The 13,833-nt window shown below is 37.8% G+C and overlaps 1 protein-coding gene across 1 annotated transcript in view; it reads right to left on the minus strand.

Moving 5' to 3' along the window:
* The window catches only part of LOC123514071 (facilitated trehalose transporter Tret1-like), a 12,944-nt gene extending 656 nt beyond the window's left edge, over positions 1-12,288 (minus strand). Inside the window, exons 1-9 of the mRNA XM_045271669.1 lie at positions 11,787-12,288; positions 10,270-10,497; positions 9,357-9,532; positions 8,911-9,056; positions 8,422-8,632; positions 7,961-8,157; positions 5,723-5,737; positions 2,662-2,778; positions 1-2,541 (exon numbers count right to left, since the gene is read on the minus strand). The exon at positions 1-2,541 is cut by the window's left edge and continues 656 nt beyond it. Of these exons, the coding sequence (XP_045127604.1) occupies positions 2,108-2,541; positions 2,662-2,778; positions 5,723-5,737; positions 7,961-8,157; positions 8,422-8,632; positions 8,911-9,056; positions 9,357-9,532; positions 10,270-10,497; positions 11,787-11,918 (1,656 nt within the window). The 5' untranslated portion in view covers positions 11,919-12,288 and the 3' untranslated portion in view covers positions 1-2,107. The remainder of the gene's footprint in view (positions 2,542-2,661; positions 2,779-5,722; positions 5,738-7,960; positions 8,158-8,421; positions 8,633-8,910; positions 9,057-9,356; positions 9,533-10,269; positions 10,498-11,786) is intronic.
* Between the last annotated feature and the right edge of the window lie 1,545 nt (positions 12,289-13,833).

The raw sequence follows: 13,833 nt of genomic DNA on the forward strand, positions 1-13,833 counted from the left end.
ACATTAACAAGGTATATATAAGGATATATTTTCATAATATATGTGATAAAAGCATAAACTGTATCTGAAATATGAGGAGCTCATCGATGCTTACTCTATGTGCTCCACAATCCTCCTAGATCTCAAGCTAACAGCATCATGGTGCACCACAGAAGGAAACTAACACCAAAGAAGACTGAAGAGTTAGCTGACAGTAGGTGGAATATTATAATGGATAATAATGATGGATTTGAGGATAGTGAGATAAACCACCAATATTAGCCTGATTTTCATGATGAATCAAGTAGTGTTCTACCTCAATTTTGTTATTTAAAGACAATTTATGCAAAAGAGAAGAGATTGAAAATTGTTTGATATAGGTATGTATCTGAGCGCAATATGAGTTAAAACTGCATGTGACCTATCACAACCAGCTCTACATAAGAGCATCACATACTTAAAAATTTATGTTTGAATTAAAACTTTTACCCAAAATAAAGAAAAAGTACATACAGACACATGCCTGACTATAATGAATTTCTGCAATCAAAAGCATCCAATCAATCTTTCTATATCTTTGTCATTTCATTTGTTCTCATTTTTTCTACATTTGTTCTACATTTGACCACTTCCATCACTCAAGGGTTCATTCTCTTAACACTAATAGACATACCAAACAACTGACCATCTCCATCACTCATCAGTTCATTCTCTTACCACTCACTAATAGACATCCCAAACCTTCTATACTGCTTCCAACAAAATTCATATTCATATCACAAGCATTAAGAAATACATAATTCATATCCATGACCAGAATTTGACTTTCATCATCCACCTACATTTTACTTGGTGAACAATTAAACTAATCATGTGCATTCAAAACTACACCAATCATTGAAAGAAAAATAACTATATGTAACTTGAAAATCCCAAATAAAGGCTCTATATGAAATCAATACTTATTTCAGTTCACTTGTCACAATGAATCCATTAATCACATGAGAAATGAGGTACCAAATCTTTTGACGGAGACAAGCTGATCATCAATGCATTCACTGAACATTATGTGACAGAGAATAACTGTGTATAAAACCTTGTCTTATATTATTTCCAGCCATACATGAGCATTTAAATAATAAAAAGAATTATGAGCAAAATAATCAGCAATATATGAAGCTAACTGAATATGGCATTACCACAAGGAGAGAAAGGACCAGGAGGGTAAGCTGTGTTATGCCTACTCTTAAAATATATGAGTACCTGGTCATGTTAAAAACAAATTGTCAACCTATGAATGAAAAAATAAAACAGATTCTGAAATTAATATATCAGAGCAAAATTCACTGGTGAAATTAGGATTCAATCAACTGCAATAACATATTGGAAGAAAAAAAAAATCTGCAATGATCAATCATAAAAAAAACATGAAAAAAATAAAGTGCTATGAATAAACAACTGAAATAAATCAGGTCAAAAACAATAAAACCATGACACTGAGTCAGAACAGCTGCATGTGAGAAACATGCATAGTGAAAGACAAAACACAAGTCCCCATCTCTTGCTTGGTTAACCTTGCATTCTTGCAACATTGAATATTATGAAAATAAGTATTTTAATCTGGGTCTACATTTTCTTAATCTTTAAAACTCAATTCTGTCCAGTTTTGTAAAAAAGTACGGCTACAGATGAAAAGAATTCTAAAGATTAATCTTTCAGCAAAACCTGACAAGTTAAAATGGTGATCTATATGGTTCCTTAAATATTAACTATATCCCATACCCAAATCTAAAACCGTGTCTTTCTCTAATAAAGAGTGTTTGTTCAACTTATTACGTAAGACAAATACTATTCTATGTGGTCCTTTTGATAAAATTGTACTTTAAATTGGACATTTTAGTATAAATAATATTGTACATACATGAACATGGAAAGTTACACAATTTAAAGTAATTGGTCAAACTTATCCAACAAAATTGTGGAGAGAGAGAGAGAGAGAGAGAGAGAGAGAGAGAGAGAGAGAGAGAGAGAGAGAGAGAGAGAGAGAGAGAGAGAGAGAGAGAGAGAGAGAGAGAGAGAGAGAGAGAGAGAGAGAGAGAGAGAGAGAGAGAGAGAGAGAGAGAGAGAATTACTCATTTTGGAAAGTACTATAACAATCTGAACCCCCAGTTTCACATTCCAAAATACTGTTGAGTGCCACGCTGTGTTTGTTCTTGGCCACCCCCCAGGAGTATCGTGAATAAGTGAAATAGGCTTCAATCTCTCCTAAGCTGTGTCCTTTGGTTTCAGGCACTACAAAATACACCAAAATCAAACCCACGAGACATACACTGGCATATAAGCTACATGTGCCTGCAATACCTGTGACACTTTCAAGATTAAAATAGGTCTTGGTGATGATGAAAGCCAAGAACCAATTTAGAACAGAAATAATGGCAGATGCTTTGTCCCGTGCTGCCTGGGGGAACATTTCTCCAACCAGAACCCAAGTCACAGGACCAATGCCAATGGAGTATGCACTCACGTACACTACTGCAGCAAGCACTGCTATCCAGCTGCCCTCTGAAACAATGCCATATAATACGTCACAAAATGAGAACTGCAATCCATTTTGAACTCCACAGCAGTAACAGCATGTCAATATTAGTAAGACTTAAAACTTATAAGGGCACTAGCACTCACTTGCTCCACCTTGGGTGACTCCTTCACATACTGCAATGGTTGCCAGACCAAGACCCATGACAGAAATGGAGGCCATGAGTAATTTGCGGCGTCCCAGATGATCTACAGAGAAAACTGCTCCGAAGTTGATACCACCTGCAAGGATGTCAAAGTAATATGAGTAAAATGTATCAATCATGTAGTGAGCTGTAGTTCTTTATGGTAAAAATCTTCAATATCCATGTTTTCTCAATGAATCTTAGATGAACAGATTCCTGAGATTTAACAGACAGATGTCGATGCTACCAAAGTATATCCATTCAACAGTCAGACTGTAAGGTGAAACATGTATCCATGTAAATCATTCCCAGCTTAAACTCAAGGGTAAGTTATCATGCCAGGAAGACACCAATCCTCTCTTACACACACACACACACACACACACACACACACACACACACACACACACACACACACACACACACATATGGAAAAAAGAATTGGAACAATAGTGGTAATAGAGGAAAAGTTGGATAGAGTCCTAAGAGAAAATGAGGCCTTCCGTAAGAAGTCATAATGCTTACCAGGGAAAATGCCAAGTTGTTGACACAAAAGTTGGAATTGGAAAGTAACAATGCGCTCCTGGGAAAACAGTGTCAGGAATTAACTGTAAAAATAACCGAGATGGAAAGAAAACTAAAAGAAGGAGAGGAGAAAAGTAAACAAAGAGACACTAGGCTGGAGGAGGTGAAAAAAAACAATGAAGAAGCGCATAACAGTTTTAGAGAAATAATTAAACAACAAGAAAAAGAAAAGAGTGAGTTGGCCCAACAGGAGATTTTTTAAGTTTTACAGCAAGAGGAGACAATGGTGAGAAACATTGCAGAAAAGAAAAAGTGTGATAGTGAGTGGATTAAAGGAAGATAATATAAGAAACTGGCAGGAGAGAAAAATTAAGGAGGAAGAGAAGATTAAGACTATGTTGAATAAGATCTCGGAAGAAGAAAATGCATTTGGAGAAGTTGAGGAATATATATATTTATTTATTTATTTTTTTTTTTTTTTCACGTAGGAAGAGGGCCAGAAGGGCAAAAAAGAAAGTTAGAAAAAAGCCCACTTAGAGCCATGAAGATAAAATGCCAAAACCATCAGCCAGAATTAGGGGAGCAAATGCCTCGATACCTCCCTCTTAAAAGGAGACAAGTTGTAGGAATTATATGAGATTGGGAAAGTATGAAGGAAAGTCTAGAGCCATGAAGATAACATTAAAATCCCAAGTAGCTGCTGAGCATGTATTGAGAAATGCATGGAAGCTGAAAAATTCTCCAAAGACAAATATGATTTATGTAAGAAGAAATATGTCGCAGGAGGAAAGGGCTAAGATCAGAGAAATGGTGACAGAGGTGAGAGAGAGGAATGAGGCAAGAACAGAAGAAGAAAAGAAGAAGTTTTTTTGGAAAATAAGAAACGACAAAGTGTGGAAGTGGTGGACAAAAGAGAGGGAGTAAAAGACCAGACAAAGGAGCAGATAAGGAAGAAAGACATAAGAGTATCATATACTAACATAGACGGCTTCCTATAAAAAGATTAGAGTGTATGGACCATCTGATAAGGGATAAACCAGATATTATGTGTATAGTGGAGACTAAATTGAGACCAAATATACAAATAGATTGGTTTGGAGGGGGAAATTATAGAATGTGGAGAAAAGATAGAGTGAATAAAAGTGGAGGTGGAATAATTGTGTTAACAAGAAAAGACTTAATAGTGCAAAATGTGTGCCTTGGAGGAGACGAGGAGGAAGTGGTGGGTGTGGTGGTGACTGATGGAAGGCAAGATATCAATATTGTAACTGTGTATGTACCACCAAAAACAAGTGCATGGTCAAATGATCAGTATAATAGTATGGTGGAAAGCACATTGGAAAGAATGAGAAATGAAGCTGCAAAGAAAGCAAAAATGGTTATAGTTGGAGATTTCAACTGTAAAGACGTCAATTGGGAAGAATTTGAAGTGGGGAATGGTGGAGAATGGGGTGAGCAGCTATTAAATTATGTGGTGGGAAATTTGATGACACAGTGGGTGAGGCATCCAACAAGGGGAAGGAGGGGTGATGCCCCGTCGAGACTGGACCTGATATTCACAAAGGGAGTAAATCTAGAAAATGAGATTGAGCATGAGTGTCCTTTGGGGAAGAGTGATCATGAATTATTGAAATTTGAGGTAAAGGTGGGGTTCAGCAAAGATAATGAAGTTGGATACAAGGAGGAATGCCTAAATTATGCTAAGGGAAGATATAAGGAGTTGAGAAATTACTTTGGAAATGTGGATTGGTCCAAAATGTACCAGGAAACAAACATGCAGTTAAAATATGAAAAATTTATGGAAATATATAGTGAGGCCACAGAGAACTTTGTGCCAAAATATACTAAGAAAATCTTAAAGGGAGATCAATGGTTTAACAAAACCTGTGACAAGGCAAAAAGGGAGAAGGAAAAGGCATGGGAAAAATACAAGAGAAATAATGAGGAAGTGGAGAGAGAAGCATATAGGAATGCAAGAAATAAATACAGGCAACCCCCGTTCAACGAAGGTTCACACAATTAAATTTCGCTACAACGAAGGTTTCATTTTACTACCATCTGCTCATTTAACGAATACCAAACTCACTTTAACGAAGTTCTATCCAGGTAATTTTTTCCAAGTCTGAAAGCCCCGCTGTATCACGCAAGCCGACAAGCTTTTGAATACACTAGCAGCCGCAAATACTAAGGCCTGCCTCAGGAGAAATCCTGGGACACCTGTAGCATCAAGATCAAGATCAAGATCAAGCCTCTCATGAACAACACGCTCAACTTACCACCAAAACTCCTTGCAATTTGGCCTAGCATTCCTAAGAAGACCAGGGAAGTCTCTTACTCTCGAAGTGAAGCTGGATATTATTCACAGACACGAGAGGCGAGAAAACTATAGCATTGCTGGCCACCATCTTGACTCCATCTACTGTCTCTACTATTTTCAAGTCAGCAGACTCTATTAAGAAGGCTGGTGAGACCATATCTTCCTTGCAAGCTAAAAGAACCACCTGAACTTGTGACTCTACAATGGATAAAATGGAAAGTCTTGTGAAAATGTGGTACATAAGTTTTGTATGTGATACAATGATGTGCCCTTTGTTTACATTCCACAGGCTGCCGGTTAGGGTCTTTCCCGTTTCACTCTCCCTCCCTTCATAAATTTAAGATCATCAACATTATAAAGCTACGTACGTACATACATTAGTGTACATTATAATGACTTAAATTAAATTTAACTGCCTACATGTTAAATTTCATAATTTTTACTTTCATTAAAGCTTTCACCGTACTATGATGCATTCTCGCTTTGCTTACTCTCAGTGGAAGTTCAAGTCAGGGGTTAAACTTGTTATAATCGGTTCGCTTAACGAAGTTTCGCTTAACGAAGTGTTTTTAGGAAAGTAACCCCTTCGTTAAACGGGGGTTGCCTGTATGTTCAAGTGAGAAGAAGGGCACAACAAGAATTTGAACAGAGAATAGTGGAGAATTGTGAAAGTGATCCCAAAATGTTTTATAAATTCATTAATGGTAAATTACAGAAAAAAGAAACAGTTGATAAATTAACAGTTGGAGATTATATATATGAAGATACAAGTGTCATTGTTGAAAAATTGAATGAGAATTTCTGCAAAGTATTCACAGAAGAAACACAATTCAATCGACGGATGTTACCTGTGACAAGATGGATGCAAGAAATTATAGTAACAAAGAGTGACATTGCAAAAGTTTTGAGTCAATTAGATGTTAACAAGGCAATGGGACCAGATGGTGTGTCTGGAAGTGTTAAAAGAATGTCAAGAGCAGTTGCTAGATCCAATTTTAGATTTCACAAGAACATCTATCAACACGGGACAGGTCCCAGTAGAATGGAAAAGGGCAAATGTAGTACCAATTTACAAAAGTGGATAGTGAATGTCGCATGGAACCATTGAATTATAGACCTGTTTCTTTGACCAGCATTATGTGTAAGATATGTGAAGAAGTGATCAAAAGCAAGTGGTGTGAGTTCCTGGAAAACAAAGAAATACTAAGTGAGAAACAGTGTGGCTTTAGAAAAGGGAAATCGTGTGTATCAAATTTGCTATGTTTCTACTCGAGTGGTCGATATTTTACAAGAGAGGGATGGATGGGTTGATTGTGTATACCTAGACTTAAAAAAAGCATTTGATAAAGTACCACATAACAGATTGATGTGGAAGTTAAGCAGTATCGGAGGAATAAGGAGAAATCTGACGGAGTGGATGAGAAATTATTTGACAGGTAGAGAAATGAGGAAGGTAGTGAAGGGAGTGACGTCAGAGTGGAGGAAGGTAACCAGAGGAGTTCCCCAAGGTTCGGTGCTTGGTCCCATCATGTTCCTGATCTATATAAATGACATGCCAGAGGGAGTGAGAAGTTATATGAATATGTTTGCAGATGATGCAAAGATTATGAGGAGAGTGAGGAATATGCATGACTGTAATATACTGCAGAAGGACTTGGACAAAATATATGAATGGAGCAGGATGTGGCAAATGGAATTCAATACCAACAAAAGCTGTGCAATGAGAATGGGTAGAAGTAAATATAGACCATATAAAGACTACCAGCTGGGGGGGAAGACTGTAATTGAAGTCAGTGAAGAAAAAGACTTGGGAGTGACTGTACAGAATAATCTGTCTCCAGAAAAGCACATTAATAGAATATTTGGAAAAATGTACAGCATGCTCCAAAGTATAGGATGGGCATTTAATTACCTGGACGGGAACATGATAAAGAAAATATTGACTACCCTGATTAGGCCACAGTTGGAATATGCATCAGTAATTTGGTCACCATACATGAAGAAACATGTCAAGAAACTGGAAAGAGTGCAGAGGTTAGCAACAAGAATGATACCAGACTTTAAGGAGGTACCGTATGCGGAGAGGTTAAATAGGTTGGAATTAAGCATGTTGGAAGAAAGAAGAGTCAGAGGGGATATGATAACAATGTTCGAAATAGTACATGGAGTGGACATATTGGATAGGGAGAACCTGATCACGATGGCATCCAGTAATTACCTAAGGGGACACCCAAAGAAAATACTGAAGGACTCCTGCACGAGCGACATCAAGAGCATTGATGCATGGTACACACTGAGCGTGGATGTGGTGTGTGCGGCGAGTGTCAGTCAAATGAAGGAAAAATTGGACAAGTGTGGACAAAGAGACAGGACATAAAAAGCTACGGCTCGGGCCCTGTAATCACAAATAGGTAAATACACACCTGCATAAGAGTGACACCATTTGCAGCCCAGTATTCACTAACAGCAGGCACTGCCTGGTGAAGGAAGGTAGCACAGTAGGTGATGATGGCATTGTAGCCAGAGCAGCGGTTCACAACTGTAACCAGACCTACTACTCCAAGTGGTAGGAGACAGGACCGTTGTTTTAGTATGTCCTTCCAGCTGTATGTCTGTCTGAGTTTTCAGAAGAAAATTTGGTAAGACAACCAAAAACACTTGGAAAAAAAAAAAAATCTTTTGTGGGAAGGAGTTTGATTGTATAATTTTGTCATTTCTGGTAATCTTTATGAATATAAAGAAACCAATATTGTACAAATTTTGCCATGACTAAAAATATAATAATAATATAAATACTTTTTTTACTTTGATTATGATCACACTGCAATGTACTAAGAGATACAGAATCCCAGACACTCAACATAAATTCCCAACACTTACTGATTAACCTTGGTGGAGATCATTTGCTGAAGGTCATATTCAACACAATATTGTGGACCTCGGAGGTAAGTGAGAACATCCCTGGCAGCATCCTGGCGTTCCATGGAGACTAGCCAGACAGGAGAGTTAGGGATGAAGAGTGTGGCCAAAAAGTACACCACTACAGTTAATGCCCCAAAAGCTGCCAGACCCTGCCATCCTACAAATGTCCCTGAAATATGCACACATTTCTTTAGAGAAGAGGAAGTAAAGAATAGCGAGAAAAAAACTGGAAATGATGCTTCAAAGATGTCAAAGCATCATAAAATAAAAATGATATATAAGATCCTAGTTCAAGTTAAATTTCTCTAATAATTTAGCCAAAGTATTAACATTCAATACACAGAAAGTTAAGTATAATATTTAATTGTAGTTATATACTAAAAATTAAGAAAATATGATTAGGAAGGAAAAGTATATAAAATATTGTGCTTTTTCACATTCAATTACCAAGCAAAGCCACAGTGAAGATCCCCAGATTGACTCCTAACTGCACCACACAGCTCAGTGCACCTCTGATGGATGAATGTGCCACTTCACTGATGTACACTGGAGCTGCTGAGGTCACAATCCCAACAGACACACCTGTCATGAACCTGTAAAGGAAATACTTAATATTTTCCACATGAAAGAGTCCATGTTTGCTCCTGTCTTTATAATTCTTCATTGTACTCTCTCTCTCTCTCTCTCTCTCTCTCTCTCTCTCTCTCTCTCTCTCTCTCTCATCCTTTCCTCACACTCTGCAAAGACACTATTTTGTCTATCCATAAATAATGAAGTCTAACTGCATGCATTTTTTCTAATTTACACTTTGTATCTTCCATCATACAATTAAATCTATTGAAATCCAAATTCATCTCTTTTTCTCTGTCTTAGTTGCTTGAGTAAACACATACCTGCCACCATACATCATGTACACATCAGATGCTGCAGCCATCATGATCCAACCAACAAGACGAGGGAGAGCCGAGGCAAGCACTCCCCGCCTCCTCCCCAGACTGATGACCCAAGACGATACAGTGGCCCCCAAACATGCCCCCAGCAGGAGAAGTGACCCCAGCCACGATGCTTCCTGCAAAGATCACCAATGTCCAATGCTGTCCCTAATGCATATCATTACCTAAACTAACCTAACCTAATGGTGGCATAGTGGATAAGGTGGTGAGCATGGGATTGGGCAGATGTCCACACGTAGGTTCATATCCTACCACATACCGCTTTGAAGCTATGCCATTTGTCGAGTGGTTTAAAGTTAACTACATGTCACCATGATAACCAAGTTTTAGGTGATTACACCAAAAAAGCACTTGGGTGGTGATATGGGCCCTAATATGGGTACCACTATAAATAAAATTGCCTGCTCCACTAATGGGCAGAAGCTGAACAGCACTTCCCACATATACTCTGCAAGTATGCCTATAGGCAATATAGGCCATAACATAGAAAAAATAAATAAATAAAAAATATATATATATATATATATATATATATATATATATATATATATATATATATATATATATATATATATATATATATATTCTGAGGTAAAATATGACAAAAAAAAAAAAAAAAATGAACAGCTTGAAGCAGCAATTATACTGAGACTTTTCAATACAGGCCTCTACTGTTGGAAAATTTCTGCAGGAAATTGAACTTTTGACACGAACCTTAATGGATCACGAAAATTATAGGATCTCCAAATAAAAATATTTACATAATACTGATATGAAAGACTACCACGGAAATAAAGTCAGATATCGCTTCAATACCAACAATACAGAATCTGCATCAACTGTACAACCTCACCTCCTCAGTGAGATGAAGATTTCCCACATCTGAAGTAATGCTGCCATTCACTGCACCACTCCCTATAGAGTCACAATATGGCTCCTCTACTGTACTATTCAAGTCAAAATCTGAGGCATTCTGTGGGCAGCTGGTTTTCTGAAGAAGAGTTGGGAGGGCTGGGGAGGTGAAGCCTTCCAATGTACCCCCAGAGAAAGTACTCAGGCCCATCACACATGCTGCCAGGATCTGCAGAGTAACATTTAGGATACTATAATTATGTCAAACATTTACACAAACTATAAGTCCATACATTAAATAACTACATAAAAATCGTCACTACTACTACTACTCAGATAGGAGTGAAAGTACAGCTATTTGAATTCAAACTTCCTTAGAACTTCAATTTAATGAAAATGTTTTGCAGACAGATAATGACCATTAAATTCTAATTTTCTCTTGATCAAAAATTATGACAATCATTCCCAATACAACAGAAAACTTTATCATCTTAGAAATCACTGGTTTCACAAAGTGTGAATATGTATGAGCACATAACAGATTTCTCGATAAATATTTACAAGAGGTTCTTCATTTACCAGATATGATGATTTGTCTCCTTAGGCTTTTAAAGAAAACGCAAAATCTGGTCTATTTTGGTATTCTAACGCTAAACTAAACTAAATGTTTTTGATGCAATGTGTTGTTTTTAGCATGAAGTACAGTGAGTATACTACCACAACACACAGTCATGTCATGTACTATTAACAAGGATTGATAGTAAACATTAACTATTACTCTTTCTTTCAGTAGGAAAAAAAGAAAAAAAGGGATATGATAGAGCTCTACCAAAATATCAACGTGTGTAGAATATTAAGATTGGAGAGGAGGGGAGAGTGTCAATATGCGGATGAAATTGCAAGTCGCTAGAAGTATCGACTGAGTCCCTCTCGTCAGAGGTTGTTCACACATAGCAACTAGGAAGTATTGGCTAGTTGGCGGGAAGTGAATGTAAACAAACAGCTACTCAACAAGATGTCTTCCTCTGGTGACGATGATGGTTGCAAACAAATAAAATCATCACAAGTACTTATTAAATCCTTACTACTAAGAACACCTTGCATAGAGGGAAGCAGTCACTGGAGAGTGGCTGCTATCTCATTGAGCGCCGATATTTGTAAACTTTTTTAAATCTAAAATTCACTTTTACAGTCCCAGATGTGCTTTTTCCCTCACTGACTCCAAATCTTCTCAACATTGTCACCATATTTTCAAACATTTCTCCACGATGTCACAACGTAAACAAAGTCCCAAATAGCCTGAACAAGATCAACATGTTGGTCTTGTTTTGCGACTGGTCTTTATAGTCGCTAGGTACCAATATTCAGTCGGAAACTTTACCGACTTTTAATTTCAGTCGCATATTGACACTTTAGAACCAGCCTTTATTCTTCCAGTTTGTTAATTGGTACCTGCTTAAAGGCATCTCTTGCCTGCAGCTTCACTGTTCCTGCCAGCTAATGATCAGTTAAGAATACCTCGCGTTTGTGGAGAGAGGGGCTGGAGTCCGTGAGTGGCTTGGCGCCAGGGAACAGCTCGTCCATGTGAACCGTCCTCCGCGGCACGACTACCACCACCTCCCCATCGTCCACTGGCTCTTGCGTCATCATGGCTGCGTCTCTTCTATATTCCTTCCCTTCGCGCAGAGTCACTTCAGCCTGACATGAGACAAGTGTACCTGAACACTCGTATTGGGTAACACAGTGCGCCTCGCATGGACGCCTCCTCTTCACGGGGTGGTGCACATCGCTATCACAAAGCACCCACCAGCCTCTTCTGGGTTACAACGCAAGGTGTTTCTCTCTTGTGTTTAGTAAAATCCACAAAACTAGGGAATATCACAATACTTTGACACTGCCAGTTACATAATTGTCACCGTCCATCACTTCCACAGGACACATCAACAACCTGGAGACAATGCGCGGGTGTCACATCTCACGTACAGCTGATTTTCTATTGTTGTTTCAGGCGAGCCTTTACAACGGCGACAGGCCTTCCTCTACGTATACTTTGAAATCCCTTCATATTCTTCTTACTCTTAATTAGTAAATTTCTACACTAATTGATCCTTAGAATTTTATCATATTTTACTTATTTATTAATTTATCATCGTATTATTATTGTTTTCACCATTATCATTACTGTTACTTTTGTATTGCATAGTACGTAATAATCTTGGAAAGTTCCATTAGCTACCGTAGCTACGGCAGCCCTTTGGAAGCAGGCTAACCTCGTGTAATCTCCATGTATTCTCAATCAATTTCATTTGAAAATCATCTGATTAGAATTAATGATAAGCTCATGCTGTGTTATACATGGAATAAACTACCTAGGCATTATGTGCAAGGGTGTTATATATATATATATATATATATATATATATATATATATATATATATATATATATATATATATATATATATATATATATATATATATATATATATATATATATATATATATATATATTTTTTTTTTTTTTTTTTTTTTCTATTCATTCATTCATTTATTTATCTATTCACTTATTTGTTTATTTGTTTATTTATTCCCATTGAAATGTGTTGCCCCACAAATCTCAATGTATCGAGCGGGTACAGAGCATTTTCTTCCAAGAACTTTTTCTCACTATACAATATCAAGCTCAATTAAATTCAGATGTCCGGTGTCCGAATATATTCACGTATTCTGTGAACTGAAGAAAAGGAATAAAAAGAGAAGACAGATATGACAGATCCCAAATGTGACGAAAATCCGAGTATAATATTGTAACCTTGCAGCCAGACGATCAATTTGCCAAGCTAATAATCGCTGGAGGAGGTCTGGCAGTGAAGCCAAATTATAGGCCGAATATGACCAGCTTCTATAAATAGTCGAAATGATCACTTCTGCACATTTGTGAGCCACATTACACCTGTGGACAGAAATTACATGGAGAGAGAGAGAGAGAGAGAGAGAGAGAGAGAGAGAGAGAGAGAGAGAGAGATTCACGTCTTGATAATTATACACACACACACACACACACACACACACACATGTAAGCTTACTTATAGCTGCATTAAATTAATATATTGATTAATACAAATAAGTAAAATGATTTTAATGTATACGTGTTAGTAGTGTGTGTGTGTGTAATTCACCTCGGTTGCCTGCTGGTCACCCAGCCAGTCTTCACCATTACGGAGCGAGCTCAGAGCTCATAGACCGAGCTTCGGGTAGGACTGAGACCACATCACCACACAACACACACCGGGAAAGCGAGGCCACAACCCCTCGAGTTACATCCCGTACCTATTTACTGCTAGGTGAACAGGGGCCACACATTAAGAGGCTTGCCCATTTGCCTCGCCGCTTATCGGGACTCGAACCCGGCCCTCTCGATTGTGAGTCGAGCATGCTAACCACTACACTACACTACACGGTGTGTGTGTGTGTTTCACTGTTTGATCTGCTGCAGTCTCTGACGAGACAGCCAGACGTTACCCTACGGAACGAGCTCAGAGCTCATTATTTCCGATCTTCGGATAG

The sequence above is a fragment of the Portunus trituberculatus genome, chromosome 37, assembly GCF_017591435.1.
Source record: "Portunus trituberculatus isolate SZX2019 chromosome 37, ASM1759143v1, whole genome shotgun sequence".
Lineage (NCBI taxonomy): Eukaryota > Metazoa > Arthropoda > Malacostraca > Decapoda > Portunidae > Portunus > Portunus trituberculatus.